This window comes from Python bivittatus, unplaced genomic scaffold (assembly GCF_059951505.1).
Source record: "Python bivittatus isolate LINGU-HERP-01145 unplaced genomic scaffold, Pbiv_v1 ctg000980_np1212, whole genome shotgun sequence".
NCBI lineage: Eukaryota > Metazoa > Chordata > Lepidosauria > Squamata > Pythonidae > Python > Python bivittatus.
In genome coordinates this window covers 43,202,917-43,226,460 of record NW_028277125.1, presented here as the reverse complement: position 1 = coordinate 43,226,460, position 23,544 = coordinate 43,202,917, and the positions used below count along the sequence as shown (strand labels likewise).

Sequence of the window (23,544 nt, the reverse complement as noted above, 5' to 3'; positions counted from 1 at the left end):
ATTTCAGTAAAAGTTTATACATTTTAGCAATTAAATGTTCATCGTTTGTATACAATTCTATTTCAAACTCAGTCTTCAATGTTCAAAACCATAAATTCTTTTGTCTACTTTAAATATTTCTAATAATTTATATAAGAGAACCATTGACAACTATATCCCTCTGCCACCAGTTGTTCTTTTGATTTTATTTTACATTCCCCTTGACATAATTCTAGTATCTCACAATAAGCCATTTGTGTTTGCTTATTATTACTCATCTATAAAATGCCTCTCAGTATGGCATGTCCAACATAATAATTTTTAAAATCTACATTAACCTGAACTTTGTCATACCACAATATAGCTGGTATTGGAATACAGAGGAATATGTAAATTGGGCTCAATGGAAGAGAGTCCAGGCAGCTAACTGCAAGGGGAGAGAAGTGCTGTGTTCTGCAGCATGAACCCATTGCACAGACATGGGAGACTGAAATATGCAAGCCAGTAGTAAGATGAAGTGTGCGAAGTAAACTTTGGAGATGCCTATTTGACACATATAACCAAAAACATCCATCTGAATCCACATTTCTCTGCTTTGGTTACAATATTATGATTATGAGAGCAAAGCAAAAAGTTGGATTGTGCAGAAGAAATAGTCTTACAAAACTACAGCAAAGGATTCTCTTTAAAAGCAAAATTTTCCAGTCCAGTTAAAAATAATAATTTCTCATTTTAAAAAAATGGGTATTCTGGGCCCTCCATCTAGTCTTTGTATTCTGAACTGCCTAAAGCACAAATAAAAAGTTAAAATTCATTCTCATACATTGATGCTCTTTAACTTATTGAGCAACAAGGATTGGAAGTATCAGTAATCAGAGAAAGGTAAGGAGGCCAAGGCTCACTGTCCATATTGTATGATGCCAACCCACCCAAGATGTGAATCAAAGAGTGAAAGACTCTTCCTTTAACCTTCTAGGCGATAGGTTCAATATACTAATGGTATTTGACTAGGGGCAGTGAACTTTTTAAAGTTTATATCCTCAAACTGTGTTTGGTTTCTCTATTGATTTATGGCAGGGAACCCTAAATAAATACATAAAACAGCAGTACAATGTTCAGCATGAACAAATAGCAAATCAGATTTCAGATTAAAAGTCTGCAAGTAAAAAACAGATGATTTCCATTCCTGATCAACCCATACAGCAGGTGAGTAGCTTGAATATGAATTTTGTGCAACAAGTATTGTAAATGAGTCAATGGGGTAAGACTTACCACAGTATGTTCCTGGCTCAGTAACAGCAACTGAACAAACACAGAAAGGCATTAGAGCTTGCTAGTATGAGTGATTGTTTATGTGTGGCAGAGTAATGCTGTAGAGATACTTGGAGGTCTCAAAAGGGGTTTGAAAAAGATTGAGGGACTAGGTGGGAATTTTAGATGTATTGCTCTGTACATGTCGGGTTCAGCCCAAAGAACTCCACGAGACAGTATAGATACAGTTCTATTGCATTTATTAGCTTCCACCTACAAGACAGAATCTCGCCAGACTGAATCTAAACTTCCCAAGCCAGCAAGCAAACATTGCAAATTCCTTAGGGTGGTGCCAGTCTCATCCTCTTCACCTTCCCACGGTCATTCTGGGGGCTAAGGAAATGCTTATCTCCCCGAGTGTGGCCTTCACCATACCATTCCATCACCGTACAGTATATCCAAATCAAGGACCCTCTGTTTGATTTCCTGTACACAATACTTCTGTTAAATCCAAGTGTTATTAAGTATGGAGTAGAAAGGCCATAAAAGAAAAAGTATTTGACAATCATCACAAATAAGATTAGGTAGCAATTCACCTCAAGAAAAAGTTTTTCTCAGCAAATTTCAGGCAGCAGATTATAATTCAAGGTGCTACAGAAGACACATAATTCTAACCAAAAGAAGGTATTTAAAGTGGAGCAAGGGACTTGAAATGGACTACTAATAATGTTTGACTGAGTGGCTTCAACATGTCATAGATCAGAGTAAACATAAAACTGGGCATAAACAACAAAACATTCAGTATCTTTGTATTAAACAGTCTGATTGCAGTAGAAACTGATATGTTCCTGTTGCAGCTGGGAAATTTAATAATTGCTTAATAATTGCAGCTGTTTGAGCCTGGGCTGTGACCGTTTGAATTTGGTGTCCAGGAAATACAGATTGGAAGAAAATACCAAAATATTTGAACATCTTTACGTGCTCAATTTGAAAGCAATTAATTTCCCATTTCCTGGAGAAGATAGCAGACTGAAGACAGCTCCATGAAAAAGCAGAGCCGACTTTTGTGGACTTTTTTAAGGAGTCAATTAGTAGATCGGCCCCTACGATCCTCTCTGGATAAGAGAGAGATACGTGAGATCCCCCAAGGTGTTTCCCCTTACGATTGGCCCCCATGAAGAGACTGCAAGACTCAGGTTTCTGGAGGGAGGGGGAATTGGGAGATAGGGGAATTCTCCCTAATTGCTCAAGCTGCAGATGGAGCCTTTTCAAAGGACATTAAGTTTGTGTACTTCCCTTGCTAACTACCTCCAGAAATTGCCTATTAACTGTTTCAAAGAAGTTAGACACCTGCAAAGTGACAAGGCTGGAAATACCTGGTGAGTGTCTTTAATCCTTAAATAAGAATATGAAGATCTATTTTTATAATCCTTAAGAACTTAAAATAAACAGCAAAAAGCAAGGCAAGGTTTTGGCTATAGAGAGTTTTAAATGGGTTAAGGGCTCAGAAAACATTGACAAATTGGATTTTGAATATTAAGGCTTTGAAACGTTAAGACTTTGACATTATTTTTAAAGAATAAATGCATGCTTGTGGGAAAGAAAAATGTTTTTGAGACTGGAGACATAACAAAACACGTAATTTAAAATGGTATTCAGAGATCTTTGAGGAACTGCATTGGGATCTGCACCGGAGAGGGAAGTCAAACAAGAAACATGCACCCAATATGCCTAATAATTAAAGCAAACTACTGTGGGGATTTCTTGCTCTTGGAAAACCAAATACATTGGATGATGAATATATAACTTTGCTTTTGTTTTCTCACTGCAGAGGGCACTGCTCTGCCTATATAATTTCCTGAGTTTCATTGTTTACTACTGTTTTAGGAATTTATGCTTAATCTTGTACCATTTCAAGTCATAAAATATAATAATATGGCTTTCTCTTTTAACATCATATTTAAAAAATAGGTTGCATAAGGACATAAGAACACCAGTGGATGAAAAAAGCTAAGATTATCATCATGTTTATTTAGAAATCTCATAATACACTATATGTTAATATTTTTAAAAATGAACATGATTCCTCTCAAAGAAACATGAGAACACACAATTACATACAATTCAGAATATAAACTTTGTATTTTCCCATCCATTACATAATACAAATGCTTCCAAATTTCCAAGGCCATTCATTCCATAATCCTATGCTGTATCTTACCATCATCTTTTATATACAGAATTTAAACATAGAGACCACTGAAATTGTTTGTGGTTATAGCTTCAATAAATTGCAGGAAATTTATTGTGTTGCAGGAGTAACAGCTAAAACAATCCTTTGTTCTTGCCACAGATATGGTCTCAGTAATTTTATAACATGAAAAAAGGTCAGCAAAACAGACGATGGTTTGTATTCATGACATTTGAAGCAATATATTCCACATCAATGAAGCTAAGGTACTTCTCTATATAGTTGTCTTCTTCAATTCAATTCAAATTTCATGGTACATATTGCAAAGGCATTAATTCTAAACTTTCAATGCTTGGGCTAAGAGAGTAAGACTATTTAGGAATCCCTCTGAGTTCATGAATTAGCCACACAGCCATACTCAGCAACATCAAAGAACCTGATTGATGAGTAGCTGCTAAAGGAGTTGGGACATACAGAAGTAGTGTGCTGATACCCAGGGTGACCTGCAAAGGAGCAAAAGTATCAATGCTATATCAGATATAACCTTAATGTATACTATATACATTATACTATATAGTGTATACTATATAGTATACCTCTGTATATTATATAGACAGCAATACAAAACAACCTTATAACTAATTAGGTGTTAACTAGCTTCTGTTACTCATTCTTATACTTTTTAATAAGTAAACTTTTTTACAACTGCAATAGTAATTTACCCTGTGCTTCATGAAGTAATGCTTATATAGCTTCACCTTCTCTGGCAGTTTCTTCCCATTATGACATGGCATAGTATTATTGCAGCTCGCTCGCTCGCTCAATCATCTTTAGCTCAAAGCTATATGAAAAAAGCTGGGCTGTATAGTGTCATGGTTGCTAATAACTCTACTTTAAAATCCCTAAGTCAATCATCCAAGTTAAATCAGTTTGCTATAAGCAGGTAGGTATCTGGAAGAACGGCAGTTTATCATTCAGCTCAGAGAATACTATTTCCCTGCTAGCTGGAATTTAAATGTGTGTATTAATGAGAAATCAATACCTGAAGATATGCTACAGTCAGTAAGGAAGCAAATGCCATTCTAGTTCTACGTGGGAGTGAGATCTTCCTGGAAAGTAGATAGAGAGCTGTGATGGCTGCAACTGAGGCGATGCCCTAAAGGAAGAAAAAAACTTATTAAAACGTCTTCCAACAGCTCCACAAAAGCCTTGGAAAGGTCCCAATTTACAAAACAAGCAGTCCTGCTTTCAAAGGAAACAAATGGGTAGGAGAACAAGTATTAAGTAAACTGATCCACACCTAGTAATTTTCAAGCCCTGTCTTCTCCTATACCTTATATAGGAGGTCATGACCTCATATAGGAGGTTATAACAGGTCAACAGCAGTTCTTCAGGCTTGGGTTGTAGCCTCCTCCAGGCTCTTCTCTTATAGCCTTATTAACTCTTTCATAATTTTTTATATTCAAATCCTTCTAAAGGGTGGGTTTCCAAAGATTATAGTTGTATTTGTAATAACTTTGTTTTAAGGGATCATGCAAGCCATATAACTGAACCATAGTTTTTACTGTCTTTGCAAAGATGGTCTTTCCGAGCAACATACCTGCGATTTTTTAAACTATAGATGGCAGGACTGAAATTAGTATCTTAGGTATGTAAAAGCTAACATTCCATCCAAGCTGGTACAATTCATTCCCATAACCCCAGTTTCTCTGTCATTTAAAAAAACTAATCAGCTAAAAGAACTATTAGTTCATAGCATAAAGGCAGCGATGCATACCAGGATTCTGTGATCAAATTGCACTGTTGTGGGATTCTCAAATATGTTCTTTGTCATTGGGGAAAAAGCAAGGAGGTCATCAGGAATCCAGCGTTCTCCCATCTTAGGAAAGGAATTATATACAAGACCAGCATCCAGTCCAGCCACAAATGCTCCTACAGTTTCAGAGAAGAGAGACTGACATACCTGAAGGCAGATTTTCAATAAGACTAACTATATGAGATTTAAAGTCTTCAAGATGATAAGTTTTTATCCCTAGACTGTGTAACATTTCCCAGCTCTGTATACTGTCCTTCAGGAGAAGGCATTTAAGAACTTTTATGTCAGAGAAAGTGCAAATCTTATCATGGACATGAAGCAAGGACAATAGATGATTTTTCCTATCTCCCCCATCCCCCACCCCCAATTTAGTGCATCAGTAACAGAGACATTTACCTGAGAGGGCAGTGAGGAAGATGAGTCCTGATGTTCCATAAGCAAATCTTCTCAGGCGTAGTAGTTGGTGGATTTTAGGTAGCTGAAAAACACAAGTACTGTAAGTATATGCAGTAATCCTTTCATATATTCTACAGAAAAGATCTTACAAAAGCAACATATTTTCTAATTACATTCCCCACCTCTGCCTCCTGGCTAAGCCTGTACAGGATATACCTGCCATACCTCTTCCCCATTCCAAGTACAACTGCTATCCAGATTATGGTGCCCAATCTGTATTCAAGACACAAGCCTTTACCAATGATTTTACCCACCTCATATTGTGGTAGCAACAATGATAGCCCAGTCCACAAGCTGTAGCAGTAAAGAACAAGAGCAGATCCAAGATGTGCAGTTAGACGGTACTGACTGACCCGAGGGATATCATAAGAGTCTGGCTTTTCCTCTAATCCACTTTTGACCATATACCAGCCCAAAAGACCCTGCAAAAATAACAAAATAATTATATTGAAACAAAGTTCATTTCTTTTCTTGCTAGTATCATATATGTTACATGCAAAGGAACATCATCTGACAATTTCAAAACAGAGATCCAGTTTATTAACCATTTCATCTTTCACCACTGTTCAGGAAAGGAAGTCTTTCAACTTATAGCAAGAAGTTACACCTGGTCCAGAATGTGGCGGCACAGCCTGAGATGAGTGTGTCACAGTATATGCACATGTCCCCACTACTTCACAAGTTCCACTGGTTAGCAGCTGGCTTCCAGGTGCAATTCAAGGACCTGGTTACTACTGGTAAAACCCTTCATGGCACAGGGCCTGGCTACTTGAGAGACTGTTTGTCTCCAAATTTTTATGCCCATCTGGTGAGGTCAGGCAGAGTGGGCATGCTTTGGGTCACATCAGTTAAACAATGCCATCTTGTGCAACCCAGGAAATGTGTTTTCTCTGTTGCCTGCACTCTGGAATGACCTCCCACCAGAGATCCATATAGCTCTCACCTTAATGATTTTCAGGAAACTATTAAAAACTTGGTTGTTCTCCCAGGCCTTGGGATGGGGTGGTTGTGGAATCCCTAATTTTTGGGGGGTTTGCTACTGAGTTAGCCTTCCAGTCAGTTGTGTTTTCTTGATATGTGTTATTTTTCTCTTTTGATTGTAAGCTGACTAGAGTTATAAAGGAGTTGGGCAAGTTTCAAAACTGAATTTAAATAAATAAATAAATATCAGGAGAAAGAATAATCTTCACAGCCTGACTCCTTTCTTCTGTTACTGCATAATCATCTCAAGCACAATTATTTCAAGGTTCTGCAAGGCTACCATATATCACAGTCCTTGACTCACATACAGATCAGCACCAGCTCTCTGAATGTTCAGATATTACTACTTTTCATTGCCTGTCTCAGTTATTTTAAAAAGACCCACAATCATTTATTCCTAAATTCCAATGGCTATTCCTACCTGAAAGCAGACAAGCCCACAGAGGGTGAGGACATGACCTTTCAAGGATTGCTTCAGGTAGCCCTTTCTCCAGAAGTAGGCCGCTGGAAGGATGTAAACCAACCCCACAAGTCGCCCCCACATACGATGTGAGTACTCCATGTACCAGATGAATTTGAACTCCGAAAGTGTCATATCGTGGTTCAGGCTGTTACATTGGGGATTTTTTTTTTCAAAAATAGGGGGAAAAAACAGCAACAAAGTTTAATAATTTCTAATTTTCAGCTCAACGTCCCTCAAAAAGCAGCTGCCAAAGTCCCCCTTGCCCCTCAACTTGTCTGTTGCTGAAACAGAGCCATGCTAATGGTAGAATTCCTCTTAACTGAAATTTAGAATATAGGAACCTTAACACAAATCATACTTACATTTTAAACTCTGGAAATTGCTGGTACTTTTGGAATTCTGCCTCCCATTCCTGCTGTGTTTGAGGAGGCTTCATCTCCCGCACTAAGTGCCAGTCAACCATCGAAAGCCCAGATTCTGTCAATCTTGGAAAGAGAGCAAAGAAACCATTTATCAGGGGAGAAGTTCCTTTCAAGTTGAAATATGATAGATGTGCCTACCTAGAAAAGCAGAGTTAGAACATAACGGGACAATTTAGAAATTGATGCAGACACATAGATTGATGCAATCCAGATGGGGAAATCTATTAGTGATTAAAAAAATGCTTAAGATACGCATATATAGTTAAAAAACAATGAACGTACCTCATAGGTTTTCTAGGGGAAAAAGAAACAAGAATATTATCTTAAACTCTCGGGAGGAAGGGTGATATAAAAATGTATACATTTAGATTGCACTTACAAATGACATGCTCAGCTCAAACACTATGACACAGAACTCCTATCTTAATAAGCAAAGACATAAAAATGACACAAGTACCCAAAGGGCAGGGATTTTTTTTTTAACACTCATTAAAAGACACTTAGAGTACATAGCAAAGCTACGAGGAAGTAGCAAAAGATATTTTGTAGAAAGATCTATTGAATGTAATCCATATATTGTGAGAAAAAGATGGGGGGAGGGTTGAGGATGAGAAATTAACTCTCCCCACCTAGTTATGCCACCAAGCACCACAGCTCCAGCCACAGTACTGCTGCAAATTATGAGCCAACGTCCTATTGTTCGGTCTGTCACAGCATTGGGTACAGGTGGTACTGCTACTCTGGAATGTGAAGCTGCTTCTGAAACTGCACTGTGTTGTGTCCGTTTCTGCAGGAGCTGCCACCACCGGAGACATTGCTAAAGACAAAGAAGGTGGTGAGACATTTATTAACAATTCAAGCAACCCTTTGTGTAAATATTTGGTATGTAATATTGTCACTACTGGACTGAAGGGATTACTGTTAATAAAAAAAGTGAGAATCACAGCCATTGGGAAGATGCACTTTACAATAAGAAATTCATTAATCTTTGCTATATCACCTAAGGTGCCCTTAATGGAGAAGCTATTGTACTTTAAAAAAGCACAAGAAAAAACACATTTACAAGAGTTCTGACAGAAAAAAGGACACTAGAATGTCAATTGATATTGACTAAGGAGCTTAGTACAACTTGCTTTTAAATTTTATTGTAGAAGCTCAGTTGAGCAGCTTTCTCACAAACAGTAGCATCCACAGCAAACAATGGTGATGGTAAATTAGCAACACATGTGCAGTAATGTCATCATGCAAATATAAAACTTACACCATTGTGTCCCAACATCTGATCAAATATGTTAAGTCAGGGCATTTGTATAATGATATATGTCATCATTTGTCCCCTCTGGGGATGAACATATTCACAAGTGCCTCAAAGGAGAAAAGAAGCTGATAGCAGGGAACTACTATGTCCATCAGCCCCTCCCGGGTTCTTCCTGTTCTCTGAGCTTGCTTCTTGCAAATGCTTCATTACAAGGCACTGATGAGGTTGCCTTGCCTGGTAATGAAATCTCTGCAGGAAAAGCAAACTCAGAGAACAACAAGAGCCCAACAATTCAATCATCAGCTATATATATTCTTCACTACCTGCTTCTCCTATTATCAGCTAGCATGGGGAGCCCTTCTCCTTCACGATGACTTATATTATAAGGCAGATCAGCAAAACCATCTATTTTGGAGGTGTGGATGTTATCCTGGTTTTCTAAGCATCCTATTTCTATCACAGCCAGCCATTACAGGAATCATAAAATGTTAAGAACTGGTAAGTTTTCTTTTTTATTCCTACTCCATTTCAGCTCTGCATTGCACCTTTTTTGGATCAAAAACCTAAGACCAGGTTCTGTCTTGTTTTTGCTATCTGATAAGCTGCTTTCAGTGTTGAAGAGCAGAAAAATAAATGCTTTAAATAAATAAGGAAATCTTTATTTTTTTAGTTCGCTGAAGTGAAATTTTTTCTCGTTTTTTTTTTTTTACAACAGTGAAAACCCAGTGAGAAAGGAAGTGCAGGTCCCATCCTAAAGGATGTGTTAGAGTAAATCAAGGCTGCCTATTCTTCTGGGAAACAACAGTACACAAACTGTGACAGCAGGCAGCCCTTGCTGTGTTCTCTTGGTCTAATTACATTGAATGATATATTAAGGACCCATATGTCACCCTAATTACCACAGAAACGTGAGCCCAAGCCACTTCATAAATTATTAGTTTTACTATGGCTACCATATCTGGGTGTAAAAGACCACGAGATTACAAGACAGAGTAAGAATTGTTAGAAGGTTGGTGCATGTAGACATTTTTATATATTAAGACATGTAGATGTTTAAAACATTTATCTTTATAATAAAAGCAGGCCTAGCAAAATGCCAATATTCCCTTTCCTGTATGTATGGTTAACTGTATTTTAGATTATCAAAAGGTTGCATTCTTGAGGATGAGACCTTTAACACTTTTCAAAATCTCAAGGATGTGTTAATTGCTGACATGGTTTGCCTCTTCCTGACTGGAAAGGCAGCAACTCATGTAAGCAGATAAACTGTCTTGACCTGATAGTCTCTTCTTGTTCAGATGACCCCTCACAAAGAAAGATAAGCGGTCCTGACCTTGTTTCTTAGGGATGTATGTTTACATATGGCTGTTAACACTCAAGGTGATAGAAATTAGTTTACATACAGAAAGGAAGAACCTTATTTGGCATCAGAGAAAGGGGTCCTGGGTAAGGGGAGGAGTATGGATCAAGGTAACTGGCTTTGATTGGATCAGAAAGTCATGACATCTTAACGTGGGTTTGAATGTAACAGAAGGTATATAAGGTACTGTGGGGAGGGGGCCCAGCGCAGCCGCCCACCTAACTGCCTGCTGTCATTGCTTCTGCACTTGGGTGAAGAATAAATCTCCTAACTTCATGCAATTTGTCAGTGTCTTTACTCCCGGCTCAGAAACGGACTTGGTAAGATAACTTTTTCTTCCAACAGAATGTTCTCTTTGCTCCTATTTAATTTTCGTCCTGCTATTTGCAGCTCAGATGTGATACCCCTAACTTTATCACATTTTGAGAGATCAGGAAACCGTATTCCACTGTGCAAGTACCTGGCCAGAAGAACTTCCTTTACGAGGTGCCAGCAAAAATCGAGTACCTCCCAGTACCGCCCGTAAAAGCATCGCTTCACGTTACCACGAGGAAGTAGCTTTCCTCTAACCGGAAATAAGGCAACTTTCCCCGGAAACGCAGTGCAATACGCTCCATGGTATCACGTGACAGTTAGAACGGCGCTTCCCCGCGTGCACGGCCAGGACAGGTGAGAGTTGGGGGCGTGGCCTTCTTCCTTTCCCATCAGCCCCGTCGATCTCGGAGTCACCTCCGGAGCTCCGGTGTGACGGACGTGGAATGAGGAAATGGGACCGGAAGCGGGGCCCGGTGGGAGGGTGCGAGGGTGAGTTGGGTGGAGGCGAAACCAGGAACGGAGGCCGGAAGGGATCATAAGGGTTTGGGAAGGCGGAGTTAAAAATAGATATCCGGGCAATTTTAATCCTTAAGTCTGTCTCGCGCGCGCACCCCCTTTAGTTTCAGAGTAGCTTCGAAAGAAGCGAATAATGCGGTGGAGATGTTTTGCTGGTGCCCCACTTCTGCCTGGGTTTGGCTCGCTGCACTTAGTTGCATCCACTCAAGAAAACTAAACGGAAAAGGCGCGGCAGATAAGGGGGGTGACGCTTTTTTTAGAATCATCCTTTGTGTGTCTACTCAGGAATAAGTTCACTGAATTCAGTGGTTTTTGATCCCAGGTACATACGTCACTGTGAGCAAATTCTGCCGGGCTTGGTGGGATGTACGCATATAGGATCGCACTGCTAATATTACTCCATTTGAAATGATCCTTAGATGTAAAAGAGAATGATGTAGAGTAGATTAGGATAAGTCTTTCTCCCTGGCATACTTTAGATCTTCGGAAGTGGGTATGTATCGGCACACGCAAATCGGCATTAGCACGCGTGCTGTGGGATCAGAGTTGCAAAGTGGTGGATTTAGGCACTTCTTTCCCCATCGTGGCTCTAGTGAAAACCAATTTGCTGCTTTCACTGAGAAAACTCACAGAGATAGTAAAGGTCTTCACTATTTTTCTATTGAATAAATAAATTGGTCTCCAGTTTCCCCCTCTGTTAAAACAGTACAGTTACAATCAGATTATATAAATAATGTTATATTTAGTTCATGCTAGGTATTTGTGTATCTTCTAAATTATTTTTGTTTTGTCCTGCAGTAGTGTACAGTAGTACAATTACAGTAGTATATTTCAGAGATTTTTTTACCTTTTCCACAATGCAAGACACTGCAGCATATTGCTTATGTAAAATAGTTTAAATAATTAGCAATATAATGCCAAATAGTGCAATTAAATGGCATTAGATATTTCAGACGAACACAGGGATCCTAGTGCTCCAAGATTAAGAGCAGTTGTAAAATAAGCATGATTCCTATGCATAAGTATATATCATTAGACTAGTGTATACTTCTTTAAATTGAAAGATTTGTTTTGAACTAAGAGCATCTAATAATCTACACAGGAAGTTAGAGATGCTTGTAGATCACTAAGCTTATCAGTCAAAAAGTTGATCATAGACAACTTTGTGAGAAACACAAAATACTTCATCAAAGTCTTGGTTGATGTTGGTGCATCACTTGTTAGCAGTCAGAGGTCGGTCTTTATGGATCTAAAATATTTCTGCATCAACCAAGGATGCTATGTTCATCACTTTTGTGGATGTCAGGTCTTTCCTCAATTCCTGTAAAAAAGCCAAAATACTTTAAGTTATATGGGAAAAAAAGTGAGAGGGGAACCAAATAAATTTTGCTCATTGTAGTAGAATCTTTCTACATGGAGAAAAATGTGGATCTTTAATAAGCAAATTATTTTTAGTATTCCCTCCCCTGTGCCCCCATCTTAACTCTCTCTTTTTGTGTGTGTGTGTGTGCTTTAGGGAAATCTTTCAGCATTACCTTTCTATATGTAATTACCTTAATTACTGTACATAATCACTTGCATGAATGTGAGATATGTTCTTCGGAGGTTCATATTCATTCTCCTGCCTTCAGAAGTGAGGTGTAGGTAGTTGAAAATAGAGTCCTCTATTACAGTTTTAGCTTTTCAATAACAATCTCCTAGGTATGTTGTTCAGACAGTAAATGCTGTTTATAATAACTTAGACAGAATTTAACTAGTAAATAGAAATCTAGGAGCCTTTTGGTTCTGCGTTCAGATATGCCTGGGCTAATTACATGGAAGAAACTGACTGAGAGTTACAGCAAGGGCTGGATCTTAAGATAAAAGATATCACCTTTTTCATAAATAGTCTTGCCCTTTTCTCAAGGGCAGAGTCCATTTGCCCCATAACTTCTGCTTTGTATTTCTCCTAGGAATGGCCAGTGGCTTTCTCATGGAAGTATGTGTTGATTCAGTGGAATCTGCCATTAATGCTGAAAGAGGAGGTAATCCCATAAAAATAGTAGCTGAAGATACTGAAGAGTCACAGAGGAGACCTACCACTGAGGACATAGGCTGAATGCATTGTAAAAAGCATTATGAAGCCATTTTGGAAATCCTTTTGGAGAGAAGAGCAAGATGTGTAATATTTTAAAGTGTGAAACAATATATTCGTTTTAATATCTTCAATTATGTGTTCTGACACTTAAGACAGGCAAGATGCAAATTTATATGAATAGATGACAATTCATATTTTACAGTTTTTGTATTGTTCTACTTTAATGTGTTGAATCAGTACCACAGTAAATCATGTAAAATACATATTCACTTTTTGAAATCACATAGTCATTAATACTTAGAAGTCCAAATGAGGAAATTAAATAGGGTTTTTCCTTATAAATGATGGTTCAGGAATGCCCAGAAACACTCCTGTCTATTACAGCAAATAATGTACAGTATTGTTCTTAACTTCTGCTTTCAAACAGTAGATCTGTATTTTTGCAGGTGCTGGTCGCCTTGAATTATGTGCCAATCTGATGGAGGGAGGAACTACACCAAGTATAGGTGAGTTGGCAAGCTGAATCTAGCCCCTCATACTTTACAGTGATGAGAACTGATCAGTGCTATAAAATATTGTAAATTAAACCTTGGTCTATAGCTCTCCAACCCTCAGATAAAAAGGAAGATATTACTTTTGTAACTGAGACAGGAATGTTACAGCATTAGCAGTGTTTTACTTTTTACAAAGCAGGCTAACACTTTTTCATATTTGTTTGTATACTATTCTTCAACCTCCCTTTTACCTCCCAACCTCTTCTGGAAAAGGTCAGAACTTTCTTCTTTTCTTTTATCTTACTGCTGCAGGAAGCAGAACTGAGGATCTAGCTCTGTCGGGTTGGCATAATTCTTTTCGTTATACTGTGGTTTATTTTCTTGTCGCACTCATACACTGCCCCAGCTCTTAACTGATACTGTGGATTACATCTTTTATTGCTTATAGGTCTTTTGCAAGTAGTGAAGCAGTGCATAGCAGTCCCCATATTTGTGATGATCCGCCCCCGTGGTGGGGATTTCCTCTATTCTGACCGGGAAACAGAGGTCATGAAAGCTGACATCCAGCTTGCCAAGCAGTATGGGGCTGATGGGCTGGTATTTGGAGCTTTGACTGAGAATGGGTATGTGGACACAGAACTCTGCACAGCACTGCTTGGTGAGAGTCTTGCTTTCCTTAGGATTTATTTGATTGCTGTGACCATAATTGTAGTAAGATAGATTCAGATAGAAAACAGTGGTCTCTTATAGGTAGATGTTATGACCCCCATACCTTATTGCTTGGTAGAAGCAACTTCATTCTTCTGAGCTGTAATAGATGTACAGTTGAGGTACAATCACAGGTAGTCCTTGCTTAACGGCCGTTTGTTTAACAATGGTTTGAAGTTACGAGAGTTTTGGAAAAAGTGCTTTATGACCTGTACTTCACTTATGACTGTCGTATACTGTTGCACCACCTCTCATGGTCATGTGATCATGATTTGTGATGTTCTTTATGATAGTCGTTAAGTGAATCATGCAGTTGTTAAGCGGGTTCTGATAAAAAACATCCATTGGGGAAGCTGGATTTGCTTAACCACCATGTGATTTGCTTGATGATCATGTGATTCACTGAACGACTGTGGTGATTCGCTTAACGGCCATTGTAAAAATGGTCGTGAAATTGGGTCCAGTCATGTGGTGACTCACTTAATTACCACCTTGCTTAATAACCAGTTTTCTGGTCCCTATTGTGGTTGTTAAGCAAGGCCTACCTGTATAGGAAAATGACAATAATGTACTTAACAACCTCCCTGTTCACTTTAGGAAGGGGGAATCCTTTATTTTTATTAGCCCATTTTTCAATTTTTATTTATTTTCTTCTTTATTGTACAAGATGTATCTTTGTTATTGTATAAGATGTATCACACTGTTGTGTTTTTTCTACTGTTGTTTAATCCATATTTTCAGAGAAAAAGAAGTATCGTATTGTTCCCAATCACTCATAGCCCTGAAAAACTTTTCAGCCAGCAGCTGTCAACATCTTTAATGAACCCATTTCGTTTAGTTTTATGTTCATAATTTCTAGACTGCTCTGCATCAGAACGGATTCTGCGAATTTATATGCAACAGAAGTTCAAAGTGACAGATATGGTGCATGTAGTACCTAGTGCCAGTAAAAATAAACATCATGTTAGCTATAAAATTGAGGGAGTATGAACAATGAAGCAAAAGCAAGGTGGTTAGTTACAGTGCATGGACGAATAAAAATATCTTGATCTGACACTGAAAATATAGTAATGTCATACAGTAAAATATAGTAAAGTAATATAGTAATCCTTTAGGGGGAGTGTCACAACATTGGGTTGATACAAAGAAGAGGCCTCTCCTTTGTGTCTAAAAATATAATATATCTACTGTAAGAGGCGGTACTTCAGATATTTGGTTCCAAAGTCACTTAAAACATTAAAACAAATGCTCATTTAATTTTGTGAATGATTAATTTACATGTTGTCTAAGGAGAAGAGTAGATACTTCTTTGACTCTAAGATTGCTTTTCATTAGGTACACAGCATAATAGTTGTAAGGGATTTGATATACGAAAGATAGAAGTTCACTGTGAAAAGATGTCTCGGTAGACAAGAAAAGGACATGTTTTCACCTCAGCATGAGAATGTTCACTATCTGAGGTCTTTCCTTTGCAGCTGCTTCTCGCCCTTTGCCAGTCACCTTCCACAGAGGTGAGTTTCATAGCTCAGAATGAGGATTGGAAAAGTGAAGGTCCAGGCACTGTGGCCCTGGCTGTTGGGATTTGTGAGAGTGTCATCTGGGGTTGCATGTCAGTGCTGCCTCCTAGGGGTTTCAGCCTTGCTTTGATCTCCAGACTCATGGTTAATACTCAGATCATAAAACATTCATTCATTCATTCATTCATTCATTCATTCATTCAAAAATGGTTATGCTGTCTGAGTGGTTAGACTTTTCTTATTAGAAGATTTTTCTGTACAGACTGATATGTTCCAATGCAGCTTTTTTTTCTTTTGAACATTAAAAACAGTATGTTAAAACATTTAAGGAACAAAATAAATGACTACATAAAATAAAAAGGAAGAAAGTGAAAAAGGACATAATGGATACAAAATAAAATAATCGGTAAAAAGAAAATTTATAATTGTCATAAAATTTCATTGCTTAAATAATTAATTGATTAGAACTAGAGAACTAGAGAACTAGACTCACATCAAGCAATAATTGAAAATCACTACAAAACTCTAAATAATTATGTTTTATATGTTTTTGCAATTATGGACAGCTATGTATCATCTGTAATTCTGTACCAATTTTCTCTTAAATTATAAGTTGGGGTAAATTTTATTGAATTTTTCCATAAGTCCTCCCATTGTGATGTAATTGTTGTTTTAAAATTTTGCATCCGCTTTGTCATACAGTCTTTTTTTGCTGTTCTGGGTTGCTGCAGTGCGCTTGTGCTCATTTGAATAATGTTGTTACACAGCTCCTCTTGTGGGAGGTTGGGTTGTTACTTTGGTAATGGAGTACTTGATTGGTGTGGGTTGTCTTCCGATACATTTGGCAGAGGAAACAACAGCAAATTAGAAACCCAAGAACATGATTCAAATGAGCACAAACGCACTGCAGCAACCCAGAACAGCAGAAAAAGGAAACAGGCCACCTATATGACATCTTCCAACAAAACGGGTATCCATGCAACTTTATCAAAAAGTGCCTGACCACTCAGCCTACTACAACACAACCAACACAAGCTATGAAAAGGATAACACTGCCATACATCAGAAACATCTCAGAAACTACCAACGGATTACTACAACCACATGGCATCTCCGTAGTACGCAAACCAACTAAAGCCCTTCAAAACTTCTTAAGCAAACCAAAAGACCCAGTAACCCAAGAAGAAAAAACAGGAGTCATCTACAACATACAGTGTAAGGACTGTAACAACCACTATGTAGGACAGACAGGCAGAAGGCTTGCAGAGCGCATCCATGTACACCAACTAGCAGTCAGAAGACATGATGAAAACTCCTTAATCTCACTACACGTGGACAGACTTAACCATAGTTTGAACTGGGAAACTGTCAGCATCTTAGACCAAGCTAAATCCAAAAATGCGAGGGAATTCCTGGAAGCTTGGTATTCAGATAAGGCAGCCATCAACAGGCACATAGAGATAAACAACATCTACACACTATTCAAAAGAGGCAATAAAAAGGAAAACAAACGACTAAAATATCTCACCAGTAATCATCACCCAGATAAGCAGAGATTAACACCAAGATTATCACCAGACGTATAATCAAGCAGTAAACAATACCTTAATCAAGGAACTATCAGAGGAAAAAACAAAACAAAACCCACACTCCCACCAACACTGGCAGGGCATGCCACTGTATATAAACAGAGAGCAAACCCCATTCCATTCTAGCACTGAAGATGTTACCTAGCCAGGTAACGAAACGTTTGTAAGAAAACAACCAAGCTCAGAGAACCCCCAAGGACTCCACAGTCTTTTACTTATCCTGTTTCTGTGTCTGTAGCTATTTATTTACACACACGTGTGCGCGCACACACACACACGTCCTAATAGGCGGTGGTCTTGGTTCTGTATACGTGTTTCAGATTCTGTCATTTGTCTTAAAACCTTCCTTCTTTCTTGAGGTCATTTTTTTATTCTTCCAGCAATCTGTAAATATATCAGCCATGCTAAATTTTGGCTTTCACCAAGTAATTCTTGCTGTGTCTTTAGTCTTTTGAGAGTCTTGATGTACCATATCCACATACATAATTATACTTTTCTTACAATAATTGTCTCCAGAATAAAAGACATTTCAGAGTGAGGCTAAAGGCAAGATTGTTGGACTTATTGTTTTTCTAGAACTCCATGTTTTTATCAAGTTCTGTCTGATTATGTGTCCTTTTAAAGTTTTTATTCTTCTTTTGTATCCTTATACCTAATATCTGTGAAGTTCGTTGGCTAAACCAGCACCTTCTAATATTGACATCATGCTATTCAGGGAAGTTATCCATTTGACTGTGTGTGACAAACAGCTTACATGGTAATATAATTTAAAATTGGGGAGAGCAGGTCCACCTCTATCTTTTGAATCTTGTAAAAAAAAATATTTTACTCTAGGTTTTTTTCCTTTCCAAATACATTTGTTAAGTGTTCTTTGCTAATCTTGCTTTTTTTTAAATTTGGGAATGAAGATTGGCACCATTTGAAATTAAAAAGTTACCTTAGGTGATATGTTTCTTATTTATGTTCACAACTGATCTTAACCAGGAGAGTTTTAATTCCCCTGCAGCTTTTGACATGGTCTGTGATCCTGTAACAGCCATGGAAACACTGATATCAATAGGTTTTGAACGGGTGCTGACTAGTGGTTGTGACAGCTCTGCCCTGGAGGGGCTGCCCTTGATAAAGCGGCTGATAGAACAGGTGAGCTTTCATTTCTCCCATTTTGTAATTCTGCTGATAATTTATCCTTGTTTTCTGGTAGTCCAGAATAGGGAAGATGCCAGCCAGCTGTCAATCTGGCTTCAGATATCTGAGGATTCTATGTAAGTGGGTTATATTTTCTTTTACAATTAAGGTTACTCTTTTTCTTTACAGGCAAAGGGCAGGATTATTATTGTACCAGGTAAGGTCTGTTGTGAATACCATTAACTTCAAGAATATAGATAGGACTATATTAGTTTTTGGATGAGAATCTACTGGACTTCATTTTTTTAATGAAATGCTAATTTCTTTGGAATGAGAATCTACTGAAGACATATAGTATCTTTTAAATAGCAGTTTTATTTGCAAATATTCAAACAGCATAAATTGTCTTCTACAAGCAGGGAGCACAGCAGTTAAAACAGCATCAGATTCCCAAAGGATCTAATAATGCAACCTCTTTCCTTTCTTCTGTCTTCTTTAACTAAACTGATATCTTGGACTCCTTGCCTCTCAACAGGAATTCTACTGGAAACTGCTTTCTATCTCTTCTCTAAACACTGGTGGGCATGGTGTAATCATATTTAAAGCATTAATATTATTCTATTGTATCACTATCATCAAGAAAAACAACAGCGATTGGTCCTTGAGGAAGAATACTATCTAGCAGATTTATGTGCTGGAGAGTTGCAAGTGCAGCATCCATTGCTATTGGTACCTGGAGTGTTCTTGAGTAATAATCCCAGGTTCAGAGCAGAGACGCCCTCTAATGTCTAGGTAAAATTGGCTCTGTTTTGTGAACAGTCATGCTTAACTTCTCATTTGTGACTCAGAAATGGATTATCTCCTACAGGGGGAGGCATAACTGAGAGAAATCTACAAAGAATTTTAGAAGGCTCTGGTGCTGCTGAGTTTCACTGCTCAGCTCGCTCAGCCAAGGACTCAGGCATGAAGTTCAGGTAATAGAGCAAGATCTTCCCTGCCTTAATCTTGTTTGTACTACTTAGTGCAACTTTACAGTTTGTGATCTGAATAAAACCGTCAGGAGCATTGGAGTAAAATTCATCTGTGGTTCCTAACTTCAGGTACTGTAACAAGGTAGTGTGCGTTGAGCAACCATTGGCATTTTTGATATTTCAATAATGTGGCAACAGGTGGTGTTCTGATAAATGTTGTGCATTGACCAAAATAAGAATAGGTTTGAAGTTGGTCTTTTCCTGATTTTTTATGGGTGCACTTTCTAGAGAGCATTGAAAGACTTGTTGTTTTTCTTCTAGAAACTCCAGTGTTAAGATGGGAGCCTCCCTCTCTACGCCTGAGCATTCTGTTATGGTGGCAGATGTGACTAAAGTGAGGACCCTGAATGCAATTGCAAAGAATATCCTGTAGAAGAAGAGGATATGGGACAGGAAGACCTACAGTCCTCTGACCTCCCCATTCCTTAACTGTAGACATTTCAGTAGCTTTTGGGTCAGTCAAATGAAGATGCCGGTGTGTGTTTTTCTCCTCTTCCCTCTTCCTAGTCTTCATTCAAGGAGTCTTTTCCTTAAATATTTGTCTGTGGGGAGCAAACTCTAGGAAAGCATGATATTGCCTAAAGAGGCATTCACCACTGGGTAAAATTCCTTTTGACTTTTACTTTTCAAATAAATGCTGAAGCTGATCTGCACCACTGTAGCTGTTCTTCATGCCATGTGTTTTGTCCAGCCTGGGTGGGGTTTCTGGTGTTTGTTCCAGGCAAGCAAGAGAGGTGAGTATATTATGCTTCCCTTCTTAGTTCACTTTGACAGAAATTGAGGTCTCTGCTTCTGTGGAATACAGGACTCAAATGGAATTTAGGAGTGGGTGAGGTATCATTTTCTTCATTCAGAGAATGAATGGATGAAGGAGCAAGAACTGCACGGGAAAACAGTGCAGTGCTTTGCAACATATTCCAGGCTGTGTTGATTTAAAGGGCTTAGATGTTTTCACAAATTGGCCCTATCACATAGGACAAGAAAGAAAAGGTTGGTAGGGGTTTTAACTGTGTCCCATCCTTTGGGGAGGGTAGCAAAGAACCAGGCAGGCAGGAGCTAGCAGTACAACCTATACCATATCCAATTTCATGGGCACATTGATTTCATCTGTCACAAATGATGAGGAAATTGGTAGGAGTCAATATCTCCATTCTAGCATGGCACTGGGAAGAGTGCAGACTTTTTTTTAATGAAGTTTGTCTCTATTTTTCCTTGAATTGTTCATTACAAAGGTAAACTGCTCAATAGCTGTATTATCTACATGGTGTAGAAATATTTTAGAAAAATACAAAATAAAGGAAAATCAATCATAGTGGATAGTGGACTAAAAAAATGAAATGGCCAAGAAAACAAAAACACCTTCTCATGCTTCTCTAAAGACCACAATGTGTCCCAAGCACGGAATTCTAGGAGGAATGTTGCATACGTGAGAAGTTATCACTGAAAAGGTTCTCTTTCCTATAGCCACTAGGTTTGCCTTATTTAGCTAGGGAAATTGAGGGAAAGTTTGATATAATAATCATAGGATCCAGGTTGGTAATATGGGAGATGGTCCTGTGAAATGACCTGGCCTCAGGTCAAGTTGAAATTTCAAATATGCATGGGCATTTTTTTTTAATCTGAAAGGTTATTGATGTTTGTATTTCGATGTGTCTATAGTTGTCCACTAATCCTGTATGCACATACAGCCCCATTAAAATCATTTTATCAGTTGGGTCTAGAAATGAACTGTCAATTTGTGCAGATGCCCAAATACCTGTGTCATAGCATAATATATAAAACACATCAAATAAACAACATGGGGAAGTATTCATGTTCTGCAAGAATAATACTTGGAGCAAAAGAAGTCAGAAAAGTTCAATAGATAATTGTGTTTTTGTCAAGGTCCACCAGGGTCACAAGAGTTTAGGAGACTCTGAGCCAAATGCTAGATTGTGCAAGTCATGCACTGTAAAAGATAGTGATAGGCTGATAGCTGCATAAAATTAACTCTTTCTGTTCCCTTCGAACACAGAAGAAGACATGGGGAAAGGAACATCTCAGTGCAATGGCTTCACATTCCTAGGAAATTGTCTCAAATGAAGTATAACAATCCACAGGACAGCCAGTTACTGACAATGTCTTATGTCTCATCCCCAGACTGAATGTCAGCCTATAGTATAGACATTTTTCAAAAATATATTGACCTTTATTTAACTAATAATGAACCAAGGGATATAAATTGCCTGTCCTATGAATACTGAACACTTTCTTCAGAATTAAATCATGGTTTGCTCTGGGGTTAGTGATTTTATGCAGAAAGGAAATACTTTTCACCGTGTTTAGTTTTTTCAGTGGTTTCTGGAGGGGGAGAACACTGAAGTCAGTATCATTGCTGGCTAAAAATAAATGGAGGGGGAGGTAAGGAGAGAAAGAGAGCCAGTTTGGTGTTGTGGTTAAGGCACCAGGCTAGAAATGGGAGACCATGAGTTCTAGCCCTGCCTTAGGTACAAACCCAGCTGGGTGATCATGGGCCAGTCACTCTCAGCCCTAGGAAGAAGGTGATGGCAAACCACTTCCAAAAATCTTGCCAAGAAAACTACAGGGACTTCTCCAGGCAGTCACCAGGAATTAACACTGATTTGAAGACACAACAACAAGGAGAGAAAGAATCCATTGCAAGTGTTTGTCTTTTTACTCTCACAGCCCCCACTCCCCCTCTAATTTCCTTTGTCTTGGTCTTGGAGACATAACAGTCTTCTCCAAACTGGATTCTCAGTGCAGAACTAATCTGCTAAAAGACCTGTCCATGTACATTTCAACCATATTGTCACTGGAGAAAGGGGATTTTTTTTTTTAAATTATATATCTTGAGGAATTTCATCCAGGATACTTTGTTATTCTCCACTCAAATCCATTCATTTTCTATCTCTCAAGCCTTAGGAAAATGCCAGCCAGGTCTTTTCCATAGTTTATGAGTTTGATTATAGGGTTAAAGATTAATGGCCTTTTGTTAGGTTCCTAACACTGCTTTGCTGAACATTTGGGACTTTTGCCCTGCCTGATTTCCTGGGTTGGACAGAATAGCTGGGCAACGGCTGGAGGAGAGAACATCAGCCATGGCAGCGGCACCTTTGGAACGTTTCTGTGGCTCTGTTTTCTGGGTAAGTGGCAGCTGCTTTTCTCAGAGACATTTGCTCATCTGTTAGTCAGGATGACGCTGAATGACAGAACGTAGTTGTCATGAATTGTGAGAGGATGGTTAGATAACGGTAAATCAGTTTAACTTGTGATTTGAGATGGTGTGTATCAGTTACCGATGTATACACGTAGCAAAGGACAAATGGGCATAAATAAGATTACAACTGAGGCATTAGCAAACTCACTGTATTTCTATTTTGAAACATCCATTGACCTTGTTTTAATTACAGTGTCTTAGATGGCGGGGCTTCAAAATCTAGTTGCAGAAAATGTTTATACCATTCTCAATGCCCATTGTAACAGTCATTTATAAATAAGTTCATTCTAAAGAAGAGAAATAATCATATGTGAATTATAGTATTGTTCCAAGGGATGCTAGGGGCATGTCTGCCATTTTTATGGCATCTTTTTGTAGTTCTCTCTCTCTCTCTCTCTCTCTCTCTCTCTCTCTCCCCCCACCAAAAATTGTTGTTTTGCTCACATTATTAATGGCTCCCCCCTTCATTGGACCAGGAAGATTTGTGATCCCATCTAATATGATTGTTTGTTGGATTGCCTTACTGGAACTTTTGTATTCATTTTTATCATAGTTTATATCTTATGGCAATTTATTTTTGTTCTCTCTGTTTTTTAATTTATTAAATAAATAAATAAATAAATAAATAAATAAATAAATACATTATAATTTGTATCCTGGATTGCTTTGATAATCTAAACCACATGGTGAAAATGAAAAAACAAAAAGGAAAGTATAAGGCTTTCCCCCCAAGCGTTGGAACCGGATGAGACTGGCATGGGATGAACGTGTTGTGAGT

The 23,544-nt window shown here is 38.3% G+C and overlaps 3 protein-coding genes across 7 annotated transcripts in view; 2 read left to right on the top strand and 1 right to left on the bottom strand.

Annotated features, from left to right (window-relative positions):
• Nucleotides 1-3,243: 3,243 nt before the first annotated feature.
• Nucleotides 3,244-10,841, bottom strand: COX15 (cytochrome c oxidase assembly factor COX15). The gene is made up of 9 exons (XM_007424750.3): nt 10,638-10,841; nt 8,189-8,376; nt 7,500-7,622; nt 7,096-7,282; nt 5,948-6,115; nt 5,634-5,715; nt 5,199-5,353; nt 4,464-4,577; nt 3,244-3,924 (listed from the first exon to the last, which is right to left on the bottom strand). The coding sequence occupies exons 1-9, from the start codon at nt 10,707-10,709 to the stop codon at nt 3,793-3,795; spliced, it is 1,221 nt and encodes a 406-aa protein (XP_007424812.1). The 5' UTR covers nt 10,710-10,841; the 3' UTR covers nt 3,244-3,792.
• Nucleotides 9,896-20,196, top strand: CUTC (cutC copper transporter). Of its 5 annotated transcripts, none has more exons than XM_025164475.2 (9): nt 9,896-10,497; nt 12,961-13,032; nt 13,532-13,591; nt 14,028-14,237; nt 15,763-15,798; nt 18,400-18,533; nt 18,708-18,735; nt 19,387-19,492; nt 19,811-20,196. In XM_025164475.2, the coding sequence occupies exons 2-9, from the start codon at nt 12,963-12,965 to the stop codon at nt 19,920-19,922; spliced, it is 756 nt and encodes a 251-aa protein (XP_025020243.1). In that variant the 5' UTR covers nt 9,896-10,497; nt 12,961-12,962; the 3' UTR covers nt 19,923-20,196. The 5 variants fall into 5 exon arrangements, with proteins under 5 accessions (XP_025020243.1, XP_007424814.1, XP_007424813.1 ...); XM_007424752.4 differs by lacking the exon at nt 9,896-10,497 and adding an exon at nt 10,774-10,846; XM_007424751.4 differs by lacking the exon at nt 9,896-10,497 and adding an exon at nt 10,859-10,981.
• Nucleotides 20,197-20,348: 152 nt separating this feature from the next.
• ABCC2 (ATP binding cassette subfamily C member 2) overlaps nt 20,349-23,544 on the top strand; it is a 36,756-nt gene continuing 33,560 nt past the window's right edge. Inside the window, exon 1 of the mRNA XM_007424753.4 lies at nt 20,349-22,692. Coding sequence (XP_007424815.1) covers nt 22,648-22,692 — 45 coding nt within the window. The 5' untranslated portion in view covers nt 20,349-22,647. The remainder of the gene's footprint in view (nt 22,693-23,544) is intronic.